General features: G+C 41.4%; 2 protein-coding genes across 5 annotated transcripts in view; one reads left to right on the top strand and one right to left on the bottom strand.

Annotated features, from left to right (window-relative positions):
• The window catches only part of B4GALT4 (beta-1,4-galactosyltransferase 4), a 118,185-nt gene that overhangs the window by 29,733 nt on the left and 72,895 nt on the right, over window positions 1-15,557 (top strand). The window lies entirely within an intron of this gene.
• Window positions 5,493-15,557, bottom strand: part of UPK1B (uroplakin 1B) — a 28,956-nt gene continuing 18,891 nt past the window's right edge. For both annotated transcript variants that reach the window (XM_035274127.3, XM_008982400.5), the window contains 3 exons: window positions 14,607-14,786; window positions 11,672-11,755; window positions 5,493-6,735 (listed from right to left, as the gene is read on the bottom strand). In XM_035274127.3, the coding sequence (XP_035130018.2) occupies window positions 6,685-6,735; window positions 11,672-11,755; window positions 14,607-14,786 (315 nt within the window). In that variant the 3' untranslated portion in view covers window positions 5,493-6,684. The remainder of the gene's footprint in view (window positions 6,736-11,671; window positions 11,756-14,606; window positions 14,787-15,557) is intronic.

A 15,557-nucleotide genomic window follows, 5' to 3' on the forward strand; every position in this document is an offset into this window, starting at 1 on the left:
AATCTTTTTTCCAATAGGGTCTTGCTCTGTTACCCAGGCTGGTGTGCAGTGGTGCAATTTTGGTTTACTGCAGCCTCCACCTCCCGGGCTTAAGTGACAATCCTTCCACCTTAGCCTCATGAGTAGCTGGGATCACAGACATACATCACCACTCCCAGTTATTTTTTTTTGTATTTTTAGTAGAGATGGTGTCTCACCATGCTGCCCAGGCTTGTCTTGAACTCTAGAGCTCAATCAGCCTGCCCACCTGGGATACCCAAAGGGCTGGGATTACAGGCATGAGCCACTGTGCCCAGCCATATTTTTCTTTGCTTAGCAGAGAAATACTCAGGGTTTTTGTGTTTTTTGCTCAGACTTTGTAAAGAAGCTTCATTCTTTCGAGATTCGCTAATGGGGCTGTAGTGTATTGAGTAAATCTCCCCCTCACTCTCCCTTCTCTTTTCTGTAGAACCTATCTCTAGAGCTCTGTCCCAGTTTGCCTATGACCATATTAACAGATGGTAATTGGGAGATTGTAGACCCCTCCCTGGTCATGGTTGGGAGGGCAATGGAAGAGAGTGGTGTGTACAAGGAATTTGAAGACCCGTATTTGAGAACTCAATTTCTTACTCAATAGAAATGGAATATAGCTAGTGCCATGCAGAAATTCCCTGTGTTTTTTTGACATCTGCAATTTTTAAATGTTGGAAACCGCTGGAATATGCCTTTTACTTTTTTTCAGGTAATTCTTTCAACAAAGGTAATATACAAGTCCCTTAAATGACTTGTTACGAAACTTCTTGAAGTGGAAGATAGTTTTGTAAGACCTTGACACTGCCATTGTGGCACTTTCCCTGTACTGGGGCGTCAAAGGCTGTAACACTGGGGGCATGGGGCTACCTGCCCACTCATTGCTGCCTCCCTCCCTGCTCTCACCTCCCTGCTGGGCTGGGGGTTTGGCTTCAAAGGAACTGGCTTCCTCCAGTTCCTGCCCTATGCATTGTTTCATAGTTGCCACAAAGGAGGCCTACCGTTTTGAATATTGTAGATATAGCTTTGCCTACTGTACTTGCTAAGGATTATATGGGGGCAGGCTATTTGGATATTACAACTACCTAACACAAAGAGTGTGTTACTTTGAAGTTTTTATTGATTTTTTTCTCACCTATACTGGCCTTCATTTCTAAAGCACTTTACAGTTCGTGCTATCACTTTATTGATGTCACTGACTCTTGAGATAAGAGGCGGATGAGTAAGTAGAGGTCCCAGCCAGGAGGGTGACTTTTCAGGAGTCTCACAGGCAGTAAATTGCAGAGTCAGAGCCAAACTCAGGCCTTCTGACTTTCAAGACCATTACACCATATTGCCTTCTTCTTGGCTTTTCTTATTCTTTGAGGTAATTTTCCTGAATGTATATCCTTATTGGCTTAATTCCTACAGAGGGTTAGTATTTTCTGGACCCTGAAAAGTGCATTCCTCTTCTCATCTGCTCTCAGAACTTTGTCCCTGACTCCCTCCCTAGTTTTTTCCCTTAACCCCCTCACTTCTACTGAAGGCCCAATGAATAGATTTCCTGGGAGCCCCAGAATGCTCTGTGAATGGATTTGAGTGAGAGAAAAGACATTTTCTCCCAGACTTGAAACCCGCTTTCCCCAATCCTATTCATATATACAGTCCCTGCCAAAAGCCATTAATATGTTCTGCAAGACAGAGCATATTCAGTTACATTTCATAAGTTCTTTTTCACCAATCACATTCTACAAGTTAAGAAAAACAACAGCCCTATCCCTAGTACCTTGGATAGTTTAAGCTGTTTCTACCTTGGTTGATTTTTTTGTATATGGATAACCCTCTTATACCTGCTGAGAGGGCCTGATCATTCTAAATATATACACAAGGGAGTGGTTTAGAGGCCCCACCCCTAGGGAGCACACCTGTACAGGTAAAGGCTCCATTGTTCCATTGATAATTGTTAAGATTTAAATAAAATTATCAAACCTTGTGTGCCCATGTGTGGAGTGTGAGAGAGAGAGAGTGTGTGTGTGTGTGTGTGTGTGACATGGGGGCTTGGAGTTGGTGAAGGGTGGGACATAAATAATAAATTAAGTGCTTGCTCTGTATCACTTTCCCTGATATAACTTCCCGATTGGCATCTCCTGTAGGCTGATGCACATTTTACTTATCTTTCTGAATCCTCCCAGTCCTGTGTGGGGAGAGACCAGTTTTTCTGAAGCAGGCTCCAAGAAGCTAAGTGACTTGTCAAAGAGCTGGGATTTGGAGCCAAGTACTTTGACTCCAGAGTTCATATTCTTAATCACTTCATGGTGATGGATAAATAAATACACCTATACCAGGAAGGAATAAATAAACCTTATTTCTTAGAGGAGATAAGGATGAGAAGAGTAACTTGGAGAGTATCAACGCCCTTCAGCTAAAACCTGCCAGGAACACATTGCAGTTAAATTAACGGGGTTAGAGTTGATCAAAGGGTACAAAATTTCAGTTGGAGGAATAAATTCAAGAGCTCTATTGTGGAAAAAACTTGGGACTGTGACTAGTTGCAGGCGTTGCAGTGAGTGAGAACACACCATGGGGATCCACGAGGTGACTCAATGGAAGTTGGAAGCATTACAGCGTTTGGGCTTTGGTTGGGTCATTTGGGGAGGGTTGAAGAAAGGGTTTGCTCTATGTTGGATATTATCAGAAAGCAGGGGCAAGTCCATGATTGTGTATTTCAATGAATTTTATTTGTAGGGAGGGAAACTAGCAAGAGAATAAAGCTGTAATAAAGCAGTCACTGATTTTAGCCAAGGGAGCAGGTGTTTGGGTTTTTGTGGGTGGCATAGTGACCTTGATTTTGTCTGTACTTAGACAAAGTTATGCAGTGGCCTTGACTTTCCTCATTTTATCGTGGTCTCAGAGTGACCCTGTGAGGCTGGTATTCTGTGAGATTGTTTATGTCTAACAGGAGAATAGTTGAGCCTAGTTGTGAGTGTCTCTCTCCAGCCTCTGTTGCTTTGCTCTTGTTTTTCAAGAGGAACTCAGGGTAGAAATCACTAGAAAGTAGGGCATGATAGTACAATTTCTCCAAACTTCAGGGTTTGGCTATTTGTATCTTAACAATATGTGGAGTGGGGGTGTGTGCTGGGGGAAGGGTTGGCTGGAATCTCTGTGTTTCTCGGCAAGGCTGCCTTTCTCTGCAGTGTTTCTGGATCCTCTCACAGGATCTGGCCACTTGAGCCTTATAATACAACAGCAAACTCGATAGTCTACAGCTAGCCTCCTTTGGGGTTCTTCTTTGATTCAGTCTTACTTATACAAGTTGAGAAGGATCTGGTTGAGGTGAAGCAGGGAAGAGACACTAAGACACTAGAGGAAATACTAGACCCAAAGGAGAAAGGAAGTTGTTCCATCGATAGAAATGACAAACCAGCTTAGTTTCTAATTCCTCAACCACAGCACAGGTTGTCAGTCAGATTGGTTGGGGTCGGGTGTGAGATTGAGAGGAGATTAGATTTTCAAGTTCACATGATGAATATCCCTTTTCTTTATGGGTAGCCAGAAAGTAAATGATCTTCTGCTTACAATAGAAGCAGTACCTGTTTATTCCAGCTGATAAAGAGGAAGAAAAGCTACAAGGCTGACAAGTAGGAGCAGAGGGCTTTTAAACATTAAATGGCAGACTATTTGCCTGCCAGGAGCCTGTGGAGCAATCTAGGGAACCAAGGGAGCATGATGACCTACCTGGTATTGCAATCAGGTAAAACTTACCCCAGTTAGCCTGACACATTGTTGGTGTTAGGTAGTAATTTCTCTTTGCCCACCTGATAAGCAGGCTAACTACTAAAGAAGAGGGAAGTTTCACAAGATTGTTCTGTCTGGGCCTGTCTCATGCTCAGCAAGCTGCCAGGTCCCTAGAGCCAAGCCTCCTGGCTCCTGTTTGCCTCCCTGGTAGGCTGGGGCTGGGCCTTCCTGAGATTTGGCTTGGGGCCACTTCCAGTCCCTGCAGCCAGAAGGAAGAGGGGCAAGGCCGGACCTCCAGGGAAGGTGGAGGGAGATGGAAGCAGGAACTGGGCAGAACAGAAACTGCCCTGAGATGAAAACTGGAGAGCCCTGTAGAGGGAACCTGTGCTGAATGGCTGGACTCTGCAGGGTGATCCTTAGACTTTTTTTCTGTCTTAGCTGAAAGATGTGTCCTCAAGAGTTGGAGGCCCTGGACATAGTAGGTGGCTGTGTTTAGGACCTTATTTGGTTTTGGAAGGAGCAGAGCCTTCCCCCATTTATAGCAGACTTTGCACCTTCTGTAAACGAGAAGCCTAAGGCTCCAGGAAGGAAGCTAGCTGGAGAGAGGGCAGGGGACAGTGGCTCACTGAAGGCCCTTTCTCTCTTTCTTATTGCTTGGTAAGGAAGTCAGGGGATAAGATTTGAGGAGCAGGTGGGCCATCTTGTCCCACAGTGGCTCTTTCACCCTCCCATTGCTGTGCTGGATTCCAAGTAGAGATCAACCTCAGTTACCAAAAAAACATCATTCAGATTGAGAGAGTGGAAATGAGTTGTCACTCACCCCTTAGTATGAATTAATTTCCAAAAAGGCCTTCCCCTGACCTAGTCGAGATCCAATCCTAAGAAGGGAATTTTACTTGTAGAGAGAATTTTGGAGCATGAGGCCCTGCAAAGGAAGGCAGGAGTGGGTTTAGGTAAGGAATTGCTCAGGCAGTGGGGAGAAGAGGGCACTGGAAAACCCAGGGAGTGGCAGAGGCTAAAGGACCAGAACACACAGGAGAGAGTGTGTGGAGGGAGATGAGAGCACAGCTGTTTCAAAGCTTTGCACGGAGGAAGCTCCTTTCCTCTGCTCCCATCTTCGAAAGGACAACAGAGGGAACCTTCTCAGCCAAACCCACGTGTCATTTATCTGGATATCCCATGGTCTTCATTCAGGAGAGACAAGGCGGTCCAAGGAGAGGTGAGCTGGCTGTGCTATCAGGATATGGACCTTTGGTTCCCTTACCTGGGAATCAGGGATCGGGCTCCCGTGCCAACTTTACAACCAAGCCAAGTCCACTCAAATCCTCGTTGTCCCTCCCCTGCCCCAGTGCTCAGTCTCACTCACAGGTGCCTGGTGGGGGCATGGGATGGGGGTGCTGTCTGCGTCTGAGTCAGCTGGAAGCAGGACACCAAAGTGACAGGTATGTTTTTTTCATGAGGGATGCATAGTTCTGCAGTTAGCATTGATGAGCTTTCCACTGCTTCCAATTGCAGGAGGAAAAGGATTTGAAGAGCATGAGTCTCATCACTGCTTCTGGGTAAGTGTAGCAGGAGCAAAAAGGAAAAGCGAACGGTGAGGTTCCTACCGTTTAACTGTGTGGCCGGGTTAGCCAGTATCCGGCAGGAAGCCACACCCGGTGTATGCGGTTTCTCCCTTCCCCACTTTAATTCCTATGCTTCAGGCTTTTCTGTTGGAAAACCCATTCTGTTAGACTCATATACGACATTGGTAAAAATGAAAGTGAACAGATTTTGAAGCTCTCTTTATTTATAAGACTAGACAAACAAATGTTGAGTTATAAGAATTTCCTTCAGGACCACAAATGGAAAAATAGTTCAGATGAGAAATATTTTGACAGTAAACAGAAATCCCTGTAAGTCACTCCATTCTATTGGCTGGCTTGCTTCTCTCCAGTTTGAAAGGTGTTTCAAGTTGACCATTCAGGGCAAAGACTGACTAAATATATAACAGGCCCCTGGTCTGTCCCCAGAAGTCCCCATACTTTTTTTTTTTGAGACTGAGTCTCACTTTTTTTGCCCAGGTTGGAATGCAGTGGTGTGATCTCGGCTCACTGCAACCTCTGCCTCCTGTGTTCAAGTGATTCTCCTGCCTCAGCCTCCAGAGTAGCTAGGATTATAGGCACCTGCCATTGTGCCTGGCTAATTTTTGTATTTTTGTAGACATGGGATTTCACCATGTTGGACAGGCTGGTCTTGAACTCCTGACCTCAGGTGATCCACCCACCTCAGCCTCCCAAAGTGCTGGGATTACAGGCATGAGCCACTGTGCCCAGGCCACACTTTTAAAAATTAATGAAGAATTGAGGCTACTAGACACATACCACCTCTGCAAGGTATGAAAGGGAATTTGAACTACTGTTAAGAGCAAGAATTGTTCTGGAGAATGAAAGGATCTGAAGGTGGTATTAAGAGAATTACCCATCTCCATACATGGGAGCTACTCTAGAAAGAAAGGCAGAAGGTATATTTCAGCAATCTTTTCCAGACTCTGTCTTCCCCTGACAATACTGAGATCAATGGAAGCCTTGGAAGTTTTCTTTTAGATATCAGTGAAAGACATAGGCAGATTTGCTAGCCAAATAGAGAGCTGGGTTACTGTGATAACACAGGTTCCTTTGAATGTACTTATTTTCCCAAATTAAAAATAAGCAGGGATGGAAATAGTTACTATGCATTTTCCAAATTCTCTTTTCAGCAGTCTATGTAGATGCTGCAGAATCCTAGACTAGGATGAAAAGCAGTTGTCAAGGGAACTGCAGGAGCCTGAGATCCTACAGCAACTCCATACCATCTGACTTGGCAATGTAAGACACACACGTGTTAGTGTGGGGCACAAACATGGAATATTAGGAGAGGGCTGGTTCCAGCACCAAATCCAGAGTCACTCGGGGAAGGAGGTATGGTGGCAACACTTGGTGCTTAATATTCAATTCTGCTCCAGTAGAACATGGTACCCAGGAGAACCCAGAACTAGAATAGAAAAAAACAAGGACAAATTAATAAGGAATTGCTTTAGAAACACCTCTTTCTTGGAAAAAAATGATGTTAGGTTTATTCAAGCCTAGGTGACAACAGATTTTTTTGTTTTTCTTTATCTCTTCTAAAAAAAATGAGATACATGTGCAGAACCTGCATAGGTATACATGTGTCATGGTGGTTTGCTGCACCTATTGACCCTATCCTCTTAAGTTCCCTCCCCTAACCCCTCACCCCTCAACAGGCCCTGGTGTGTATTGTTCCCTTCCCTGTGTCCATATGTTCTCATTGTTCAACTCCTATTTATGAGTGAGAACATGTGGTGTTTGATTTTCTTTTCCTGTGTTAGTTTGCTGAGGATGATGGCTTCAGCTTCATTGATGTCCCTGCAAAGGACATGATCTCATTCCTTTTTTATGGCTGCATAGTATTCCATAGTGTTTATGGACCACATTTTATTTACGCAGTCTATCACTGATGGGCATTTGGGTTAGTTGCATGTCTTTGTTAGACAACAGATTTTTAAGAGTAATCTTGTTATAAGCAATATCACAGGGTCAGATGTGACACCAAATCCAAACTGCTCCAAAATATCACTTATTACCTGCCACTCAGAGGCAGCTTCTCTGTTCCCCACATTCTGATCCCAGTTCTCATCCTAGACTCCTTGTATTCTGGGGTTGCCTTCTCATCTATGCTAAACTCGTTTTGCCATCAAGGCCATTTATCCTCCAATGCCTTCCTGTTTCTAGTATGTACCATTTTGGGATAAACATTCCTTGCTTCTAGCATTAAACTTCTCCCAGGGAACTTCTCTTTTTCCTAAAATGCTTGTGACCTGGAATGACTGCCTCTGAAGAATGCCACATAACTCAGGATATCTCACTTAGGCAAGGGCTGAGTTTGAGTTTTGGTTTATTTGGGCTCTGTTTTAGATCTGGCACTTACTCCTGGGTAACTTTAGCCAAGTCACTTAAACTTCCTGAGCTTCAGTATCTACATTTATAAAATAAATATAACATCTCTACCTATCCCAGAGCTAGGGCAATGAATGAGATAATGAAATAATAACAGGGTCTAATGTTTATTAGGAGACCTTATAATGCATCAAGCACTGTTCTAAGTGTTACCCGTATAACTGAAGTTAATGCTGCCAAAACCCTAGGGAGAAAAGATAGCACAGAGAAGTAACTTACCCAAGGTCATAGAACTAGTAGGTGGTGGAGCTGGGATTCAAACCCAAGCAGTCAGCTTCAGAGTTATCTAATTAATTACTAAGAGAAAGCCCCTTGCAAACAATAGTGAAATGGGCATGCTTAAGAGCTTTTATTAATCACAATTCGTGAGAGCCCCACTCAATTTTTCTGCTTCTTGTAAGATGGGAGACTGGCTACCTGCTTAGCTACTGTTGTGGGAATTTAATATTAAAAATATTTGACATGGTGCCTTGTTTATATCAGGCCCTCAATACACTTAATCATTTAATTCCTTTCCTGAACTCTTTTGAATTTCAAGAGGGAATTAACTAGATCCAGAGTTTATTTGATACTTGTGGAAATCAAGAGTTACAAATGGTATGGAGTTCTAAGATACTCAAAGCCTTTAAACATTATCCCACAGTTCCTGCTAATATGGCACAAATAGAAACTTCACTGTTATCTTTCATTAATTCAACAAATGATTGAGCCCATACTCCACGCAATGCTTGGCACTGGGGGTACAAAGAACAGCTGGTTCTCAGCTTTTTCCAGTCAAATACATCATCATGGACCAGTTCCATTATAGAAGTGTGCAAAGGACTTTGGGAGAGCTCCTAACAGTTTGGGTTGAGGGATCATAAAAGGTCCCTTGAAGGAGTTGATTTCCCTCTCCTTCCGGCCTTGCTCGGTTTGTCACCACCTAAGCCAGCATTTCTTTTCTTTTTTTTTTTTTTTGAAACGGAGTTCTGCTCTTGTTACCCAGGCTGGGGTGCAATCGCACGATCTTGGCTCACCACAACCTCTGCCTCCTGGGTTCAGGCAATTCTCCTGCCTCAGCCTCCTGAGTAGCTGGGATTACAGGCACACACCACCATGCCCAGCTCATTTTTTGTAATTTTAGTAGAGATGGGGTTTCACCATGTTGACCAGGATGGTCTCGATATCTTGACCCAGTGATCCACCCACCTTGGCCTCCCAAAGTGCTGGGAAGGCAGCATTTCTTAAAGCATAGTGATATGGTTTGTCTACGTCCTCACTCAGATCTCATCTTGAATTGTAACTCCTGTAATTTCCACGTGTCATGGGAGGAACCCAATGGGAGATAAATGAATCATGGGAATGGATTTTTCTGTGCTGTTCTCATAATAGTGAGTAAGTCTCACAAGATATAATGGTTTTATAAAGGGCAGTTCCCCTGCACATGCTCTGTTGCCTGCCACCTTGTAAGACATGCCTTTGCTTCTCTTTGCCTCTGCCATGATGTTGAGGCCTCCCCAGTCATGTGGAACTGTAAACCTATTAATCCCCTTTTTCTTTATAAAGTTTTGGATATTTCTTCATGGCACAATGAAAATGGACTAATACACATAGTAAACACCTGAGGGACATTTCAGGAGTCCATCATGTAAGACTATCTAAATAATAATAAGAACCTATTTGCCTTATCACTGTTTTCTTATCTGCACTGATGGTGTGAAAGCAGTGGAAAGTAAAACTGCTGGAGTATTAGCAAGAATCAAGGCAGAGTCACTAAACTGTGTTAGTGGTCATTGTGTCTTCACTGCTGTGCACTTGCAGTAAAAAAAAAACTTTAAAAAAGCCAGTTTCACTTGAGATTGTCCTCATTGAAGCAGTAAGAACTACTAATTTTATAAAATTTTGGCCTTTGAGTACTCATCTTTTTAAGTGTTCTGAATGACAAAAAGGAAATGTTCATTCATAAAGCAGTCTGTTGCATAGTGATATGGTTGTCTTAAAGAAAAGCACTTGCAAGATTGAGTTGTCTACTGAAGTTTTTTTTTTTTAAAGGGAACACCATTTTTACTTTAAAAGATGACTAACAGACAAGCTATGGTTGTTCAAACTTGGGCCTGTGGCAGATATTTTCTTGAAAATTTACAAAGTGAGTCTGTCACTTCAGGGAAAACAACTGACAATATTCATTGCCAATGATAAATTTGAGCTTTCAAGCAAAAATCAGAACCTTGGAAAACTTGTAGCTGTCACCATGATCTTGATAGCATCCTATTGCTTAAGGTATTTTCCAATGTGGCACTATCAATGCCACATGTGATTTTTTTGGAAATTGCAAAAATAAATCAGTTAACATTTGGAAGATCTGCAAAACACAATGAACTATTTTTTTTCCAAATAAGCAATCTGTGACGTTATAGAATTATAAATGGCTGAAAGATTTATGCAAAGTGCAAGACAAACCAATACAATGTATTTTAACATAACAGAGTATGAAAAGCTCATTAACAGAATTTCAGATTCCAAATTGCAACTGATCTTTAAGAAGCTACTCCTTGTGGGCTGGGTGCAGTGCTCATGGCCATAATATTAGTGCTTTGGGAAGCCAGGGAGGGAGGATTGCTTGAGGCCAGGAGTTCAAGATAAACCTAGGCAACAAAGCAAGACCCTGTCTCTACAAGAAATAAATTAGCCAGGCACAATGGTGTGCATCTGTGGTCCCAGCTACTGAGAAGGCCAAGGCAAGAAGATTACTTGAGTCCAGGCATTGAAGGCTGCAGTGAGCTGTGATTGCATCACTGAACCTTAGCATGGGTGACAGAGCGAGACTCTGACTCAAAAAAAGAAAAGAAATGAAACTACTACTTGTGGAATTTTGTGTAGTATTGAAGAATATTCACAATTATCTTCAGATTATACTTCACAATTATATTTCAGATAATTGTGAATATTATTAAAACACTATTTTTTTTCAATTGCATGTCTATGTGATGGATGTATTTTCTCGAAATCATTCGACCTAGGCAACATATTACAACAGATTGAATGAGGGTGCAAATATGAGAATCCAGCTGTCTTCTATTTAGCTAGTCATAGAAGAGATTTGCAAAAAAGTCACTATTATAGTTATTTTTTCCCACAAAAATATTGTGTGATAACTTTTAATGGGCTTATTTTAAAATAAATATTTAAAATTTTCTATTTTAATTTTGAATGGGGTAAACGCCAGTAGATATAGGCCACATAGAGAAAAGCTTTTTGGAGTCTTCAATAATTTTTGAGAGTAAAGGGGTTCTGAAATCAAAAGTCTGAGACTGCTTCTCTAATGTGATGGTTCTCAACCCTGATAGCAGATCATCTCGGGGGGAAATAAAAATGCCTTGGCTCAACCCCAAGATCAACTAAATCAAAGTCTCAGAGGTTGGGGTGCAAGCAGTTTTTTAAAAAACGTTTCTCCAAGGGGTTTTAATGTGTAGCCAGGGCTGAAAACCACTGCTCTAACCTCTTGCTGCATATGCATCAGATAAAGTAGGTAGTAGGAAAGGATGAATCTGCCAGAGGCAGCTCTATGGAAGCATCTGGGCATATTAGTGTCAGGCAGGGGCCATCTAGGTAGGTGACAGTCTTTGATATGTGGATGTAATGAATTAATGAGATCTGAAAACCTGGAGGAGCAGTTCCCTAAGAACTCTAGCAAGGGAAAGAGGCTCTCTAGCCCTCTAAAGGCACCTGCACGCCAGTCAGCCAGAAGAAGGAGCTGCTTGGCAGGGCACAGCCTTTCCCTAGTAGGGGGTGTTTACTCCTTGGCTCTCGAGGGAACCCACTGTCCTTCCTCCTATGCCACGAGTTTTCTGACCAGCCTCAGGCCTGAAGTTTTGTTTCTAGACTTTCTGGTGTAGTTGAGGTAACCAGTGGCACTCTCAAGGTCTCTCCCTATCATCCTCTGAGAGATAAAATATATGCTGGGAAATACTCACAGTCCAGCAGAGAATGGCAAATCCAAACCAGGCAACCCCCCAGGCATGTCGGTTCATCGGTCCAGAGATCAGTTCATAGCAACCCTGAAGGAGTGGGCAATTCCACATTAGTGTGAAAAATCAGAAACAAAGAAGAGGTTGATGGGAAAGCAGGTTCCTATTTGAATCAATGCTACCCAAAAGTCTGGTTTCAAATAACCGGGCTATTTCCACATCTCTGGAGACAGCCAGCTACTAACAGTGCTTTAGAGAGGGAACATAAACAATACTGTTGAACAATGATTCTACATCACATTTATTTGTGTCTTTATCACTTAATCTCATTAAAAAGTACTGCTTTTTTGGCATAACATTGTTTCTAAACTGAATATGTGAACAATAAATTCAAAAATATTAATTCAGTTAGAATTTTTCCCTCCCCAAAGGTTTTATTGGTGATTTATTTGGAGGCAGTTACTTTTTGATTTGTTTGTTTTTAAATAAAAATGCTTCTGTCCATGAAAACCAGAGGCCCCCTGTTGGCATTTTTAATAATCATTAAAGGAAGCCCTGCATTATGCTCCCTAAATTCTCATTTGGTATTATATTTCAACATATCTTTACTGGATTCTAGTGAGACCTTGAAGGGTCACAGTGTGCATGCAAAAGAATGATGTTTTTTTAATTCACCAAATCATTCATTCATGCATGCCACAATCCAGTAAGTATTTATACATGGCACACTCTATTCTAGTCACTGTGCAAAGTTCTGGAGTGATATACACATGTAAGGCTAGAGCCGCCATCTGAGTGGCTTCTGCCAAAGCTCTGAGAACCAAAGGGAATGTCTAGGAAATACAATACCCAGGGCTGGTTCATGGACCATGAGGTCTGGAAGGAAATATCCCAGAAGGGCTGACCTTGAGGTCTAGGCTCCACCCAGTGGCTACAGAACTTGATGTTCTGTCCTTTCTGGCTCTGCCACAGTCCCTTATTAATCCACTTACATGCCCTGCCTTTGCTATACTTTGAATTCCTCCCCATGTACCCTTCTTCATTTGTGTTACAGACTCTTCCATTCACCTCAATGCTCAAATGAAAGATCTTAAGAATTATCTTTAACTCAACTGTTTCTCTTTTACCCAAGATGCAACAATTTGGGGTCTACTTTTAAAATATATCCCAAATCCAAACACTTCTTATCACTTTCTGGTACTACCTTGGTCTACTAGAGCCTCACTCCCAGATTACAAGGTCTCCCTGAGGGCTGAGTTCACTTTAGCACCCTGTGGGTCTTCACCTAGTTCCAGAGCCATCCTTGTTTACACCCCTGCTTGAAACTCTCCAATGGCTTCCCACCACCCTTAAAATGAAATTTGAAGTCCTTGCCATGGCTTAGAAGGCACTGTATGATACAGCCCTTCCTCTCACTCCATCTTCCACTACCAGAGGAGGTTTCTCTATAAAGCGAATGAGCTTAAGCTTCAGGGTCCCTTACTTGCAATACCCTTTCAAGGCCTGTGCCTCATTTTGTATGCATATTTTTATTGTTTTTTTTCCTAAGAAGGATCCTTCCATATAATTTGTCCTATTTTCACTCCTTTCAAAGATGCAATACAGTTTGTACACAATTACAATTCAATCAAGATTGGTTTGCATGTGCCAGTTCCAATGTTGACATATCGAAAGCCTTTTATAATCCTGAGAATAATTATATTGCACACCATGATTGTAAGCAGCAAATTTAATTTTTAGTAACAGTCTGAATATAACTGATTGAAACAATGCCAGAACAATGTTGCAGTAAAGCTCAGTGAGGGTTGCTTTGGACACTGCTACAAAATCATCTAGATCCTTCCCATGTCTTTTTCTGGAATAATGCATCCAGACCTAGTCCAGGTGCCCTGCCAGGTGTATGGTGATCAACAGTGCCATGACCTTCAGTCTGAAAGTGCAGTTTACACTACTCCCAAACAAAAGAGCTTGACATTTCTCAATTATTTTATGAGCTGGTACACAACTAGCTTTCCTTAAAGCGGTAACTCCCTTAGCAGAGCACTGCGTTTCAGTGTACAGTGTCAGCAGATGCTGACTACAAGTATATGGGAGTTCTCATCAGGGCTTTTGGGGAATATTAACAAGTCTTCATTGACTTAGAGTCTGTGCTTGGAGCCAGAAAGCTTGAGTTTCAAAAGCCAGAGAGTTTTCTGAAAAGATGGACATTTACTAGCTGTGTGACCTTGGCAAGGTATTTATTAGCATCTCTATATCTAATGTCATCATCTGTAAAATAGGGATCCTGCTGGCACCTACTAGTGAGCGTTCAAGGAGACAGTATATGTGTGGTACTTGAAACAGTGTATGGCATTTAGTAAGTATGCAATAAATGTTACTTTTCATGATCGTAATCACATTATCCTCATCAGTCTGGAAACTTTTACAAAAACTATCTGTATGTAAACTACCTTCTGTCCAAATCACCAACCCAACATTTATTGAGACTGTCCTACTTTATTACTGAATAAGGAATGTGGATGTGGAGTTGCTACCTTTATCCTCAGCAATTGTAATTGCTTTGGAATTGGCAAAACATTATTTTTGCACATCATCCCTTCCCATTTACATTTTGCAAAAGTAGAGCAAAACTTAGTTTAATGTAAGCATTCTTTGAAATACCAATTCTATGCATTGTACAAATTGTCTTTATTTCAACAAAGTTGGATTCAGCTATTGAAATTCTCACATTTTGTTAATTTTAATAAAATGTAAATTTGCACATATCAGTCCTAGTTTAGCATTTGCAGTTTATTAACAGATAAGGAAATAGTTAACATGAAGTTCAGGGAAAAGAATGTAGAATTCCTTACTGAAAGACTATTTCCTACCGTTGACCAATATTTTCCTCATATAGAGCAGCAGAACCTCCTGGCAAGTTTTGGGAGGAGAGAGGACTCACCTGATTGTGATAGTACCCAGGCACGCCTAGTTTACAAGCCTCCAGGTTGAGAGGTTCTTTAAGATTGTTCATAACACAACATTGACGAGGCCAGGGATAGTCAGCATCATTATTCTCAGTCCGGAAGGCAGATGTGTATTTTTGCCAGTCTGATGGACCATTTACGCCACAGCAATTGTCCTGTCAACAGATGAGAGATTGTCTTTTGTGGTCCCTGCTAGAGCCATGAATATAGCGACTGAAATTTTACAGTGAAAGAAGATATGGAAAGTGTACCATATCTTACGTTTACTAAGAAATCCCCAAATGACAGCTGAAGGTATTGATAACTTACAACTTACATTTCAAAGTTTGTAAAATAATTTTCACACTTATTACTTTATTAGTCATTAATGAGCCTCACAGCCATTGACATGTTACTTAAACTCTCTAAGCCTCAATTTCCTTAACTGTAAAATTGGAATATAGTACCTATCTCATAGAGTTTTTTAAAGGATTAAATGAGTTAATATACTTACTGTGTTCAATACAGTGCCTGGCTTATGGTATACTCAATAAGTGTTAATTATGATTGATACTGTACTAATATCTTGATATAACAATGTGAGAGAGGAATAATTATTCTGATATTATATGAGCAAATTGAGAATTATAAAATTAAAAAATTTAGTGGTGAAGTTATGAGTAATTGTTTTTGTTTTGCTTTTTTATATATTTAAACTTTCTTTAGAGTAATTAGGTATTATTTTTATGGTGGGAGAAAATAAAGTGAAAAAAATAACCTGGTGACATACAGCTATGTCTCTGCATACAGAAGGGAGATCAATTAATACATACCCTTACACTCTGGATAGAATTGAGAATAGAGGACAAAACACAATTCATATAGCTTTCCTTCTTTATTATAAATTCTGCTAAAATCCTTAAAAGGGAGGAAGTTAAAACTATGGG

The sequence above is a fragment of the Callithrix jacchus genome, chromosome 15, assembly GCF_049354715.1.
Source record: "Callithrix jacchus isolate 240 chromosome 15, calJac240_pri, whole genome shotgun sequence".
Taxonomy (NCBI): Eukaryota; Metazoa; Chordata; class Mammalia; order Primates; family Cebidae; genus Callithrix; species Callithrix jacchus.